We start from the raw sequence: 15,510 nt of genomic DNA on the forward strand, positions 1-15,510 counted from the left end.
CATTCCACCGAAAATTATGTGTATAAGCTGTACTGTACGTGACAGCAGAGAGTTGGGAAGAACTAGATGCGCGTGGGAAATGCAACTGGACGTGCGGTTACCATGGCGACAGCTCCGGCGGTAGCCCTCTGAAGTAGCGCCTGCCTGATTATGTGGCAAATCCAATCAACTTCCCTCCAATCACAGCCAGAAGCGGCGCTGACAAAGCGGTAACAACAAGAAGAAGCGTAGAACTAACGCGTTGTTGTGTTTTTTTAAATCATTTATCACGAAATGTGCATTCTTTGATAAAATTTAACGCGTTACTGCTCGGCCAGCGTCGTCCGCAAGGCATAGATAATTTTGCAAAACATCGGAGGGACTTTTTCGGCATCGATCATTCTCACATCGCTGAGTAAGAATTCTGTGAACAGTCTGTCGATAATCATTTCCAACTTGAAGAAGGTGGTATTTTTTTTACGGCATACTACAAAAGTCGTAACGGCAACCGAGCGGGTTGCCGGCAAAAATTGTCTCCTATTTACATTTTTAGGCGGGCTACTTTCGTCTAATTTTCGTGGAAGGTATATGATAAAATAATACAAGTTCGAATCTTTTGGACCCACAAAGGACTGACAGCATAAACACGATCGTCATCCAATATAAACGGAATTGCTGGGTATAACTAGTATTTATACGCATAAATTGACCGTTTTGCATGTATTTAAATATGAATAAAGGATAATGTGTTTGGTCATAACTTAATATTTCTAGGAACGTTGATACTCCTTGGTTCGGCATCGGCAGCTAATTTTCTAGGCTAGGAAAGTAGGATTCAGGTTTCCATCCGCCTGCTGATCGTCATGGTTACAAACTCGACAAACAAGACTTACCTGTTCCTGATGGAGCTCTTGGGTCGGAACACAGCCATCGTACGATCCTGGTCGTCGAGCAGTCGACCGACGCAACCATACTCCAGGGCATACATTCTACTTTATGTGTTTTTTAAATCTTTTTGTTAATCGTGTTTTGTCTGCGTATCTGTTCAAACAAACATGTACCTGTTCTAACAATGTTGTGTTGGTGTAACTAACATAACTTCTACTATGTAGTTAGATATCGGTAGCTAATTTTCTAGGCTAGGAAAGTAGGATTCGGATTTCTATCCGCCGATTTCCTGGACATACAGCTGATCGCCATGGTTGCAACTCGACCAACAAGACCTACCTGTTCTGTTCCTGACCGCCTCGGACGTTCCTGGTCGTCAGGCAGTGGACCCACGCAACCATATTCAAGGGGCATACGTCTTGGTTCGACACAGACAATTGTTATTTTGCCGAAAATTTCTTCATCAGTTATTGGTTTTCTTGTTGAGTATGTGATCAAGTTTTTCTAACCTGTCATTGATTCAGTTAAAAGTTGCGTTAGCGTTACTAACCTTACTTCTACTTCTAGTATTTAACGTTTCTAAAATGAACATGTTTTTAGTCAGTTTATCTACAACTGTTATGCGCTGTTCAAAGAGGTTCACTCTTTTACTAAAAGGGCCTATACGTTTACGGTTGTTTTTCAGCAACATACAGATATATAAATTTAGCTGGTCGGGATACTACGAAGAGGGATTTGACCAATGAAATAGGTAAACACGATATATCATTGCCTTTGGAACATGAAAGGTAAGTTTACTACCGATGTTATCGATCATCATTCGGCAGCTTCTACACCAGTCGGATCGTCATCATCTGTTCCGAATGTTGGAAAAACGGTAGGTTGTCCGTGAATATGAATATGTCCGTGTACAAACTTTAATTAATAAAGAAATTTTATACACTTAAACATTTAAAAACATTCTTAATTCATTGGTCGTGGCTCCTTTAATATGAACCAGTTGGGAAATGAATTATAGAATTTGGAATACAGAATTTATAGATCATCCACCCCTGCGACATTGCCACAAAGTTCAAATATGACGTACGCTACCGCTGCGTGTGCAGTCTACGAAGTATTTTAATTAGTCTAGATCTGCTCTAGAAATTGTCAATAATACAAATAAAACAAAGTTAGATAAATCAAGTAGGTTGATAAAACCCCCTTGGATAAACCAAGAAAAAATAACCACATATTAAACACGGGGCTAGAGTAGAAAATAAACGCAGAATATTGCAACAGTCAACGTGGCCTTCTTCTGTGGGAACATACTTTCAAAGAAGCCGCTCCTTACCGTGCATGTGTCAATCAAATTGAGCAGCACGTGAGACCAGACCAGACCAAATTCTGGAGGTTTACAATGTAATTTTTCTACAAGTTTACCAGCACCGTAACAGTTACGTCAATCGTGTACTTACACACACTAAACAATCAAAACAGCTGTTGATTTTATCGCAACGATATAAGTTTCATATTTGCGCTCAAATAACCCAATCTTCCACAACCTGTCCCACGTTCTGGACCCCACACAAACCGTGTACACGTCTAAATGTAATATGATATGCTAGTAGTCGCGCCGTGGCGAACTTTAGAAAGGTTGGAATATTTATAAACAGGTCACGTTCCACCGGAGGCGGGGCGGCGCTTGAAGTTCGGATGTAGATACTTACATGTAGTATCTGCCGGTCGAAGCCTGTTTACTTGGTAGTGAGACCGCCAGGATTTTGTACGACTACACTGGTCGCACTGGACATTCCTTGTTGTTCATTCTGAAACTGAAAGATTAGTGTACTTACCTATCAGTTCGGAACATGATTAACTTTTCTTCACTTTCATCGATAGATAAGAAATGCAAACACAGACTATTGTAGCTATTTACAGTGGCAAGTATCGTGTAGTGTGGGCGAATTTGATATCGCTACACCAGCGTACAAATAATGCAACAACAGAAATAGGACACAAATAATTCAACATAGAGTCGGTAGGTTTTCTTCGGGTGGTCCTGACACTGGCCGCGGTAGCGGGCCGTCCTCGTCACGCATGGTCAGACAGAAGCAGAATTTACTCCATGTTTTCTGATTTAGAAAAACACATCTTGCCATTCTTGGGAAAAAAACAATTTATTTGATGTTTTCTTGTCATGTACGTATAAGATTCAAACTTGCACTACACAGTCGGTTCCTCAAAATTGTAGCAAATCTTCCGAGAAAGAACGTGGTAGGTTAGGTAGCGGCGCGGGTGCGAGGTGGCACCATACATTTTGTATCTTCGGAAGGATTTGTTCCGGTACGTGACCCTGGCGCTAGCCACGGCAGCGCCGAAAGATCGGGGTCCAGTAAAAGCATACTTTGCCATATATTCTGCTTCAGAAAAAGACACCTTTGTGGAAATTTATTTCTTATTCTTTAATTTTCACGTATCAAATTTAAACATGTGCGGAACAGTCGGTTTCTCAAAATTGTAGCAAATCTTCGGAAGGATTTGTTCCGGTACGTGACCCTGGCGCTAGCCACGGCAGCGCCGAAAGATCGGGGTCCAGTAAAAGCATACTTTGCCATATTCTGCTTAAGAAAAACACACTTTTGTGGAAATTTATTTGTTTTTCTTTAATTTTCACGTATCAGATTTAAACATGTGCGGAACAGTCGGTTCCTCAAAATTGCAGCAAATCTTCTAGAAATATCGTGGTTGGGAGCGTCGCGGGTGCGTTCTAGACTGCGTTAGTTCAGAAACAAATTGGGAAATTGGGCGTGATACGTTCTCCGCCCTCCGCGCGGGGGTCTGCATATGAAAAGAAGCCGATTTCTGCCAAACCCCGAACTTTGGACGGCACGGGCGTGTCTAGAAAATGTTTATGAAAAGAAGAGGCGTGTCTGAAATCTATTCATTGATCGTCTAAACGCGGTTAGACGTGATTTCATGCATATCAGACGCGGGTACACGCATATCTAATCGCGTTTTACCCGAGAATTGCACGAGTTTTAATCGCGATTTACACGAGATGTAATCGCGACTTGCACGACTTTTGCACGCGATTAAATCGCGTTCAGACCGGACCATAAACGTAGTCGGTACTGTATAGTCGCTTGGTCACTTTTTAACACACAAGAAGCAACACTCGACCATTCAGTTTCTTCACCTTTTGGTTGAGTTCAAACTTGAGCTGTACGTTCTGGATACTCTTGCTGGTGACGGCAGCAGTCACCACGTTTGTGAAGGCCCCGCGGGTGACACGATAGTTGGCGGAGTCGATGATGAGGGTGCGGACATTGGTGTTGTGTAGGAACAGCTCTCCCAGGGAGTCGAACCAGTCCAGATGGCAGATGTTCCGTGTGGCTGGAAGGAATCTATCCGAACAAACAACTACACATTTAGTTTTTGGAACATGAAATATGGCTGCAGTAGCTCAAACGAGAAATTTTGCCAATAAAATAGGTTCTTAGGTATAATGTAAATGTAAATAAGGTGATGTGGCAATAAGTTCTTCATAAACCAAAACTGTTGGCTACTTCACAATCAAGTGTACTAAAATTTGGTGGTCGCTTGGGGGGAAAATTCAACTTCATTTTTATTTGGCAAGGATCGATTCTCCGGAGATGTATGCAGAGGGGACGCCAGGTCTTTCAAACTCAAACTGTGGCAAGGTTGAAGTGGGGAGAACTTCGTTAGTTTATGGCCCAGGGCCCAAAAAAATGTTTGAAATATGCTTTGTGTATTTTGTTATGAACTGGGAACGTATGGGGAAAAAAAGGTACACCTAATTGCTTGCAAGCCATTTACGGATGCAGCACAAGCTTCTTACTTGTCTGTGAAAGTGAGAGTCCTGATGATACGATTGTTCTTGAGGGCCCTGAAGACAATTTGTAAGTTGCTCGCAAAGATGCTGATGTCTAAAGAGTGCAGACCAGCCTTGTCCTCCTCTGGCTCTTCTTTAAGAACCTGTAACAAAGGGATAATTTCTTAGTATCTTCCAGTATGGAAATACACTTTATATCAGAGGTATACACGTATATGCACACAAACATGTAACTTACATATCAGCTAAAATTATGACTTAAGGTATTTGATGTGTTGTTTTAAGGAAAAAAATAATAGAATCAGTGAATTTCTTTCTTCTACACTTTTGACTGAGTTTGATCAAAGTATAATCATCTTCAGATGTACTCATGAAATTTTGTAACATTGTCTTAAACTATATAGGGAAAATGTAGACCAAACCCACTTCCTCTTCCTCCTCTTCAGGATCAGTATCCTCTTTTTCTTGCTGTTCCACATCTTCCTGAGGTTTGACATCACCATCTTTTTTCTCCTCACTTGTTTTGCCAACATCCTGAAAAGACAATTCACACATGAAAACCTTTGACAACAGAAAGTAAGGGCAATGAAACAAGCAGTCTCATGTACAAGTATATACATTTACATGTACATGTACCTGTAGTTACGTGGTATATTTAAGATCCTTCTAAAACCCAACAAGATAAAAGCTTTCATGTACCTCCTCCATCGCATCTTCAGTTACTTCCGCCTTGAGTTCCTCCTTTTCTTCCTCCTCTTTCTTGGGTTTGGGAGGAGATTTTCTCTTCCCTTGTACCCCCTTGCCCCATTTGATCTTTGGTCCTTTATGTCTGTCTTCTCCCTTAGGACTTTGTCTTCTCCCAGGTCTTAACTTTTCCTCATTGCTTTCTCCTTCTGAGCTTTTCCTTAGTCTACCTGGACTTTTTGTTGGAGATGACATCTCCCTTGTTCTTGACCTGGGTGACACACGGGTGCTGTCCTGGCCACGTACTTCAAACTTCTCATCTGCAATGACCCGAAGCTGTTCTCTGGCAATGCTCTTTGCCCTGCGACCTCTGACCCTTAACCCTATCGGGTCGATGAACTCCCCTCCACTTTCTTGTGTTTCCTCTTCCGACTCTGAGGTCATCTCTTTTTTCTCTTGCACATCAACGTTTGTTTTTTCTTCGGTCTTTTCTCCAGCTGATGGCTGTTTTTGTTTGATGGGTGATGGCACGTGAACCCCTCGAGCACGTGTCCTCGTTCTGAGGCCGATAGGATCCACAAATTCTTCCTGTTCCCGTTCACTCTCACTGCTCTTATCCCTCCTGGCCACCTTGGCACGAGGGCTTGTGCGTGTGCCAGTCTTGGGACTTGTGCTACTCTGTAGTGCATCTGATCGAGTTCTTCTACGCGTTCTACTACCAATGGGATCAACAAAGCCCTCCTTTTTATCATCATCATCATCTGCAGCTGACTTAGACTTTAATGCTGTCTTCACATCACCAGTTGATCTTGTTCTAGTCCCAACAGAATCAACATGTGCTTCAGGCTTGCTCTCTTTTATTCTGGATGATCGTCGTGGAGACTCTTGAATCTTTTCTGCTCTCCCAGGGGACTGATCGTCATCACTGTTATCTCTGCCCCTACGTGAAACTTTTGAGTCCTTCTTACTCTCCTGTCTTGTCCTGTTCCTGGTGTTTCTGCCTCCCTTTAGTTGGTCTTCTTCTTCAGATAACTCTGCACCCTTTGTTTCTTTCTTTCCTTTCAATGAATCCACATTTTTCTTAGACGTTCTCCTACCAGCCTCCATGTCCTCTTCATCTTTATCACTGTCTTCTTTATCTTCCATCTCATCTGAAAGTGTAATGGATGTTCTAGACCTCCCTCTTCTTAGTGTTCTAGTAGCCTGCAGGGAGTGTTTAGCCTTCTTCTTTACGACATCCTTTGTGTTTCTGTCATCTTCATCTTCATCTGCTCCATGTTTCTTCTCTACATCCTTCTCATTAGTAGTGCAATCATTTCCTTCACTTTCAAGTTCTTTCTTGCTTTTCTTTTGGTCTTTTGATGCTTCAACTTTTATTTCTTCTTTATCTCCCTCCTTGGTAGTAGACTCAGCTGTTCCATTTCTCTGAGTGTCTGTCCCTTGGTCAGTGTTTTCTGTGGAGTCGTCTGAACCTTCCATGACAGAAGCCTTCCTCTTCAAAGGGTTTTTACCTTCCCTTGATGGTGAATTTGCATCATGAGCCTCTTTGTTCTCTTCCACAGTGTGTGTTATACCCTCAGCCTTTGTACCTGTTACATCTGTGTCCATCTTCTCAACCTTAGCACCTGAGCTGTCTGATTTTTCCTCTTCATCTATTTTCGTTTCCAGAGCTTCTGTACTCTCCTTGGCTGGTTGGTTTGCTGTACTGTCTGAAGTATCGTTTTCTGTTGTCTTTGCTGCTGTCTCTGATACTTCAGCTGCTGTTCCCTGAGCAACACCTGGCTGCTGTGAGTCCTGGTACTGCAAAATGGACACAATGCTCTGCAAAAAAATAAGAAATCTACAGTTAACCTTAGGAAACAAGCACGGAAATGATAGGAAATATTGTTACTTTTTCAAATCTCTTTTACAGACCCATGGGCAGGTAAGGGTTGGCCCTTTACCTAGTCTAGCTACCACCAGTTCATAGCTACCACATGTTCACACTATTTATCACACTACACACACAAAAAAAGAAACTTGTAGCTGGCACGGTTCGAGAAAAGAAATCAGGGGCAACAGAGTTAGTTAGTGGTCACCTGTAGGCAGCTCTTAGACGACCAATCGGAGATGAAGAGGCGGTTGGCAAAGTGCATGGCGACCATTGGTGCGAAGCGGTCCACCTCGCCAGTCTCGTGCAGACAGAGCAGCGCCAGGTGGAGGGTGTCGTCCAGGGGGTTCACGTTACCCCCGCCGACAGGGACGTTCAACTGGGAACAGAACCTGATCTGCTCAGCTAGCTGCTGGAACAGGATCTCTGCCTTATCCTTCAGCAAACCTGACACAAAGATGCACACCTGTGCAAGAAACAAAGGCTGGGTCAGGGCTAAACAAGATACACAACTTCACAGTTTAAAATCTGTGCCAATAAAGACAAAAGATAACACATCAAATGTCAGATTACACCAATAGATCTGTGTGAGCATCTTTTATTCTACAGGTTTGATTTTTCATCTTGGCTTAGGTTTGATTTTTCATCAGTTGGCATAGCCTCATTCCTTATATATTCAAAGAACAGTTGTCAAGTGACCCTCGTATGCATACAACTAATCCTCTTGGAGAGTATAAAAATACAAGAGGGTTTGAGCACAAACTAAACAGAGACAAATTTTCTTAAGAATCAGTATCATCTGTCAATGTATTTTAAAGAGTAAAATGCAGAACAAACATGCACTTGAATATCTGGCGTTCTGCATAACAGAAACATAATCTTGTCCTTGTCTCCATTGTTCTGTTTTTCTAGCGTGAGAGTTTTTACCTGCTGAAACCCCTCCTGTGTACAGAGTCGCAGGTACGCAGCTGTCAGCTCAGAGTCGGGGGTGAGTCTGGCCATGGTGCTGATGTAACATGCTGAGAAGATCTCCTGGAACACACGGTGGGAAAACGTGCAGCGTAGGCTCTGTCCACACGGCTCCTCCGGCGTCACGAACATCAGAAACCCAAACTTCAGGATCTCATTGGTGATGGGGTAGCACCTTCAATAAAGTGGAGAAGTTAAAATATAAAACTATAATATAACCCTGTTAACGTCATACAACCCACTCATTATAGAAAAAGTGGGACAGTCTTCTATCTTCCAATGCTTCCAGAAAAGAATTTAAACCCAAAATGCTTAGATCGTAGCTCTCAGCAGTCCATATCAATACTAGAATAGCCACCAGTTTATACTTGTCAACATTGTTAACTACTAAAGTACACCAAAGTCTTCTATTTCAAGTATGTTTACTAAATATTCTGTATGTCACATGTTGCAATTAGCCCTCGGGCAAGAACTTGTAAATAAACTACCATTAATACCAGTAGCTATACTAATAATGATGTGAAAACTGAATACATGAAAATCCAGGTGGCACTGAGAGTAAACATTTCCATTTTGTCACTTTTTTCAAAGTTTTGTCCCTACCTCCTGAGTTCAGACACATCAAATGACATGAGTCCATTGCGCAGCCCTTCCCACGCGATGTGGCCCAGACTAGCGATGATCTGGTGTACAGCACTGGGGATCTCTTCTCCCTTCATCTCTATTCCCTTCCTGTGAAGAAGCAAATCACACCATAACCATTAATTCTTCCTTGTGCTGCCAAAGAAAAGGAAAGATCTTTTGTCCAAGCATAAAGCAATACACGATATCTTTATCTACTTTGTATGATGTACTGTGTTCATGTTTCAAAAGCAGAAGGAATCCTAGATCAGAGCTGTCCCCATGAAAGTGATGAAAATTTATCTAATGAATTTAACAGATGAACATCAAACAATAAGTGGGGCAGACAAAAAAAATAAACTGGATAAAGCCCAGCCCCAGGCATTAAACTCCAAACAGAAATTGGTACTATTTTCCTCTTCCCCCACCTGTGACAGTTCCATCCCACCACCCCCATGACCAGTTTGGTGAACATGGCGGTGAAAGTGTCGGGTAAGCCCTGGTTGATCTCGTACAGGCGGCACAGCAACACGGCATTCAGAGGGTTCCGGATTATCTCATCCAGCTGCCATACTGAATGCAATTCCTCAATCACCTGGTAGAGGGTATAAATGTTCCTTTAGCATATTGTCGTCATATAATGCCTTGTGGCAAATCATAGTTTCCTTTGTGGACCATTTCGTACTATCTTGTTTAGGTAGATTGCAATTCTTAAAAAAACTCATTGATAGAGCAAAAAAATACTGTTTAATACAAATATCTCTGCTTTTCCATAATCAATTTGAAACCTTACTCATTGAGAATCTTTCCTTGGAAAAACTCTAAAACATGGGTCAATCCCTTGTAATGACTGGTAGCATATTTTACCTTTAAGGAAAGTCTTCCTAGATGCCTGCGTACGTACTCCTTCCTCTTCTCGGCAGTGAAGCCCTTCATAACGTAGTAGGAGTCAAACTCACACGGCAGCTGCTCCACGGGACGTGTTGTCACAATCACACAGGCTCTGGGGAGGATCTCCTTCCTGTGAAAGGAAAAGTTGATAAGTACACTATCCTCGACATGAAAAGTAGGAGGCGAATTATTACCTTGTCATGGAAAACCGAAACAGTTGTCATGTAGTGATATTAGGTCTTGGAATACAAACACACAATATGCAATTTGCAAGCTGTTCTCAAGACTATTGCATGCACAATTTTTGACAACATGCATATAACCAAACAAGTGCTTTTAAAAAAGCTGGCATTTTGCCAATGTTTGCGTGTGTGAACGTTTTTTTCTAGTTATTAGAATGTCATATGAATAGAACAGAGTAACTAAACCTGATATTGGCGCATGGAGAGATTCACATATGTGCCTGAATCTAGATCTAGACGCCACCTGTTAAAATTTGCGTGAACTGCAGCAAATTTCACTACACTGCCTGTTTTTGAGTGAGCTCTGTTGCGGGGCATTTTTAAGTTGTTTTTTTTTAATTTTTATTTCTATTCGGCAAAAAAACGAAGCGGCGAATCCGTTAACCAAAGAAATAAATTGGTGTGGCCAAATGGATGTAAAAATTAGTACTTTAATGGTGTAAAAAAAGAAAAAAAAAAATCTACCTCCCCGGATTCGAACCGGGTGCATTGGTTTAGAATGCGTAAACTTTAACCACTGCGCCAGTGCGAACTTGTTGAAAAAATGCCCGTTTTAACAGGTATAGAAATGTTTGGCATGAATTGAACAGGTCCGTTCATCTCAACATCACTCCATCACAACGGCGACTAGTACTACTATGGATAGAAATGCAAACAAGAAAGAATAAAATTCGTTCGGTGATTTTTATCATTAAAGATCGACAAATCCTTTCAAGTTGACTTTTATCCCCCGAAAAATTAATTTTTCCTCATGTTCCAGGCATCATTTTAAAGCTTGAAATGTGCTCTTTCAACATTCATTCTACTGCGGTCTAAGACGGCGAAGCGCAAGCGCAGTAAAGTGGGGGTTCCCGAAAGTGTGGAAGCAGGATCCGAAGACCCGACCTCCCCGCTTACACCGGCGAATTTCTGGCATTTTAAAAATTTACAAGCAAAATAAACACATCACAAGAAAAAGAAACTTATATCCTTTATTTTGATGGGTAACTTTACCTCTAGAACCGGATAGTTTTTGTACCGCGGGTGTGGGAAGATGGTAGGAAATTTACGGATCGCCGTACTGCAGAGGGTTTTCGCGGATCAAATTATGAATATTCGCAAGGGCCTCTGGGACGCTATATGTAAGTGTTATGTATATATATTCGATTTATTTGGAAAACATTTCATCTTTATGAATTGCTAATGCATGGTTAAATGTTAAAGCAATTATTTGATGATATGCTGCACCAATCTAAGGAATATCATACTTCATTTATTAAATTCAATGAAATATCAGGGGCAATTACGGACCACAAACAATGACTCATGACAGAGCTTTTAAGAAGTATACAAATTCTTCTCAGATACTGTAAATCACTTTATCTTCACGGTACCAAATTTTCACGGTCTGAGAAAATTGAACTTGTTCTCGGAACTATATGTTCACTGTCGAGGCAAGTGCACATGAAAAATGTCTGTGAATTATTTTTTATCGGTAATGATAAGTTCACGTTACAGTCGTCACCGTGAAAACAGTGAACATAACATTACAGTGAAAAAAAACAGGAATTACAGTATTGAACAGGTCCGTTCATCACAACGGCCACTATTCTGGCCTCAGAGCATTTTGCCGCTAAGGCGGCAAAATGCAAAAAGTCAAATGGAGTCGGATCTGGTTGACTGGATTTAACATTGAAAATTAAAAACATGGGGTCAGACAGGTCTGTATGTGACACAGTGTCTAACTAGTTTTTTAAGAGCTACACCACAGATAATTGACTTCTTCTAAATGGATTTTAGTTGCAAACCAATGAGTGCTTACTTCATGAGTGCCAGGTACTCAGGGTGGGCATGGGTGGGCATCTGGTCCAGACCATCAAGGATGAAGAGGGTCTCATGCTGACGTTTCTCAATGTATGCTCTCATGTCTGACCGCTTCATCTGGGGGAAAATAAAGTACAGTAGTGTGCAAGTCTCTTACAGTGATGTTGCAAATGTACGTGATGGAAAGAACATTTGATGATAAAAAAATTGATGATGAGTTGTACTCCTCACTAGCTTAGCAGGTTGTCAAATTTTCAAATATCTCAGTTCTGGATTGATAACACAGGGTGAGTGTTTCTTCCCTTTTGTGTATATCCAATATGAGAATATGAGACAATGAGAATGGATATGATTTTGAATTGATAAAAGACTTGTCTTTGTTAAGTATAAGTATATACATATATATATTGTGTGTTAACTCTGTGTGTACATGTACCCAAGGCCTTCCTGGAAAACAGTGCCTATTGCCACTGAGGGAGATAACCTGCTTAAAGAATATGGAAATAAATAAATACATAAGGTGTACACAAACCTTGGTGTCAGTCTCTAGCAGCTGGTGATAGATGGTAGAGATGATGTCAGCCCTGACAGAGCTCAGGTCCACCTTGAACACCAGACTGAACTGGACATACACGTTGAACAGGGTACAGCCCCAGTTGTAGCAGATCTTATGACCTAGCAGGAAAAAAAATAGGTAACTTTTTAGATGTGTATTTTATGTGTTTTAAATGTTTTCTAAGCAAATTGTACATTGTCATTAACAGAAAGGAAAATATCACAGGCTATCATAGTATGGTTAAAGTTAGTCTGTTTAACAACAAACTCTGTTGTCCAGGCCTATACATTTGTAACTGACCCCTTCCCACAAAGGGCAGGTTCAAGGAGGCCGGTTGGATTTTGGGCAGGCTGCTATAAGAGAGATTTCATCAGGCTAGGTTGAAGTGATTTTTGCTGAAGTTTGGACACATTTGAGCCAAGTACACAGCAATACTTACAAAAGGTTGACTTGCCGATCCCCTGCTCCCCCTCGATAAGGATACGGCGAGGCGTGACCAGCATGACAGTACCTGCACGGACAGTCTGGGCCTGGGGCGTGATGATACTGCCGATGTCTTCCACTGGAGTCTGGACGTATCATAAAGGAAACAATGTTACAAGGGAAGTCGATTCTAATTCTATTAAATGCTATCTCTGTTATAACTATTTCATGTTGGCGTTATTGATACATTGATTCAATGCCAGATGACAAAATATACAACACTTTAAACACCTTTTCTATATGTCTTAAGTCCAGTTGTGTGAAACATATACACATATAAACAAATGATTCGCAATATCAAAGAACTCCACGTACATTGTATATATAATTTGGACTTCATGTGCAATTCATAACTGTCTACGTCACTATGGGACACATTGAGTACAGTAAAATTTCACCTATATTATAACAACAAAGGACCTTTCTGCGTACCTGTGTGTCCCTGTCTACCAGCTGCAGCTGTGTGTAGACATGCTGCACATTCAGACGGACCAGAGAACCAAACAGGAACACCTCCGGAACACAGAACAACTTCCTACGGAACAACAGATATCAAACAAAATCAGACAACAGCAGCTTTTTACATCTTCATGAACAAAACATCAATAAGCAATCATAAAATTGGTTTCAATCAAGCTCTTGTCGTAATATTGCACAACCAAAAATTCAATCAAACTGTTTCTTTTTGTCCCTTTTTTCTCTCTACAATCAACAGCTAAGCAAACAAACTTATCATCCCATCCTACCTACTGTCCTACAACAAAGTGTAAACAAAGTTTTTTTTTAAATACACAATTCTTTTCCTGAAACAGACTGCAATCATACTTCTACATTACCTGTATGTCTTCTTTATCTCGGTCACCACTTCCCTCATATAGAAGTCTATATTCTCTCCTACATTGTCCGGTTCTGCAGCATCCGACTGGGTTAAGGCAAGACCCTGTTGTCCTGGCTTCTTCTTCCCCAGCACCAGCCTGCCAGTCTTCTCATCAAGGATCATGATTTCTGCCACCACCTCACCACTGTCATCCTTGACATTGTCATCCTTTGCTGAACTATCATCTTTGTTTTCTGACGTCTTGCTTGCTTCAGCCTTCGGTGCGTCCTCCTTTTTTGCCACGGTACATTCTCTCCTTGGTCGCAGTGATCCATAGTTGTTTGATGACTGTGTAGGCACACTTTCTGCTGCATGTCTGACCTCTGAACCTTTCTGTGTTGCCAGCTTTGGTGATGTTGAACTACTTTCAGTCTCAGTCCTAGAAGATGTAGCTGAGCTTCTAGAAGTATTAGACTGTTGTCTGCTGTTACCTGCTGCTTCTGAACTTTGAACTTTGGATTTCAGGTCATAACCTTTGCCTTCTGACCTGCCAAGACTTGCTGTAAGGGAACTCTGAGTACTGCTTTTCAGAAGGTTGCCTTCAACATGCCACTTTCTGATACCTCTTCCACCATTTGGTGTCTTTCTGTTTACACTCTCAAAGGCAACAGTATTCTTCAGATTAACTTTCACATTTTGGAGAGATGTGCCTTTTGACCCATTGGCTGTACCCTTTGAACTCTGACCTGTTGCAAACCTAAGTCTCTGTGTGGGAAGTGTTACTGACAACTTATTAACGTCTCTCCGCTTCCTGCCTGGTTGTGGCAACGTAGACAGCATTTGATTTCTTGCACTGGGACATTTCTTTACAATTTCATCTGCAGAAACAAGGAAAAAAAGAATCTGCATTAGAAATGCATAAGTCAACCATTGTTGAAGTAGCAATTGAAGCAAGTACTGTGACTCCTAGGAAAAGTTCCACTAGTTTGCACTAAGAACCATTCACAAGACCGGGAAACATTCTGGAGTACCTGCCATCCGAGACAGCAGCCTGACTTTGGGTTTATGCAGTGCCCTGACCAGCTGCTGTACTGTAGCCTGTTCAGTGAAGGTCTCCTTCCAGGTGCACAAACACTGGAACACTTCCTTCATCACATTCCCTCCACACTGCCTCGTCACCCAGCCAATCTGTAAATACACCATCAAGGGTAAAACTTAGAACTTACTACAATCGCACAAGTGACCACCTCTACATAAAGACCACATGGCCAATGTGACCATTTTTCTGTGGTCCCTTAGATAAATTTTTCCATTGACAAAAGCATTGCAGATATTGCCTGGGCTGAGCAGTCTTCTTAGACAGCTTTGACTGTCTTTTGTCTTGCCTTTTATTACTGAGTCACTTTTGCTTTTAATATCTAAATGGTCACATCACATTCTGGGTCCCGGACAGTCCTACTATCACTAAAACTACTATAAAAAATTGTGGCACATAAGGTGCTATGATGTTTCACTTCTGCTTTCGTGTATTAAATGTTGTACTACTAATAGTAGTAGGACTAAGGAAGATCTGGAAGCTCTGACCCCCAGGGGAAGAGCATGCATGGATCGGGAGAGTGTAGCAGAAGTGGTAACCCCAGAAGAAAAAGAATTATTGTAGAACGGCAACTGCTACTTCTTGGCTCCATTTTCAATGACTTAAAAAAATCTCACAATTTCCGAAGTTGTCTATCAGTGATAAACTCTATAATTTAAGCTACCGACCTGGCCTGGCGTGAGGCCCAGTTCTGGAGCGAGTGTTCGCCAGTTTAACCCGATGTTGTCCACCAGCAAACGGAAGGCAATATCCAGCTCTGAGGAGGAGAAAACAAA

At 41.6% G+C, this 15,510-nt stretch overlaps 1 protein-coding gene across 1 annotated transcript in view; it reads right to left on the reverse strand.

Moving 5' to 3' along the window:
* LOC118423267 overlaps positions 1–15,510 on the reverse strand; it is a 25,871-nt gene that overhangs the window by 8,733 nt on the left and 1,628 nt on the right. Inside the window, exons 2-17 of the mRNA XM_035831349.1 lie at positions 15,403–15,491; positions 14,670–14,826; positions 13,658–14,516; positions 13,254–13,356; positions 12,778–12,907; positions 12,315–12,457; positions 11,781–11,899; positions 9,714–9,867; positions 9,275–9,441; positions 8,829–8,957; positions 8,184–8,400; positions 7,465–7,722; positions 5,402–7,207; positions 5,129–5,236; positions 4,709–4,845; positions 4,046–4,253 (exon numbers count right to left, since the gene is read on the reverse strand). Coding sequence (XP_035687242.1) covers positions 4,046–4,253; positions 4,709–4,845; positions 5,129–5,236; positions 5,402–7,207; positions 7,465–7,722; positions 8,184–8,400; positions 8,829–8,957; positions 9,275–9,441; positions 9,714–9,867; positions 11,781–11,899; positions 12,315–12,457; positions 12,778–12,907; positions 13,254–13,356; positions 13,658–14,516; positions 14,670–14,826; positions 15,403–15,491 — 4,784 coding nt within the window. The remainder of the gene's footprint in view (positions 1–4,045; positions 4,254–4,708; positions 4,846–5,128; positions 5,237–5,401; positions 7,208–7,464; positions 7,723–8,183; positions 8,401–8,828; positions 8,958–9,274; positions 9,442–9,713; positions 9,868–11,780; positions 11,900–12,314; positions 12,458–12,777; positions 12,908–13,253; positions 13,357–13,657; positions 14,517–14,669; positions 14,827–15,402; positions 15,492–15,510) is intronic.

Source organism: Branchiostoma floridae, chromosome 9 (assembly GCF_000003815.2).
Source record: "Branchiostoma floridae strain S238N-H82 chromosome 9, Bfl_VNyyK, whole genome shotgun sequence".
Taxonomy (NCBI): domain Eukaryota; kingdom Metazoa; phylum Chordata; class Leptocardii; order Amphioxiformes; family Branchiostomatidae; genus Branchiostoma; species Branchiostoma floridae.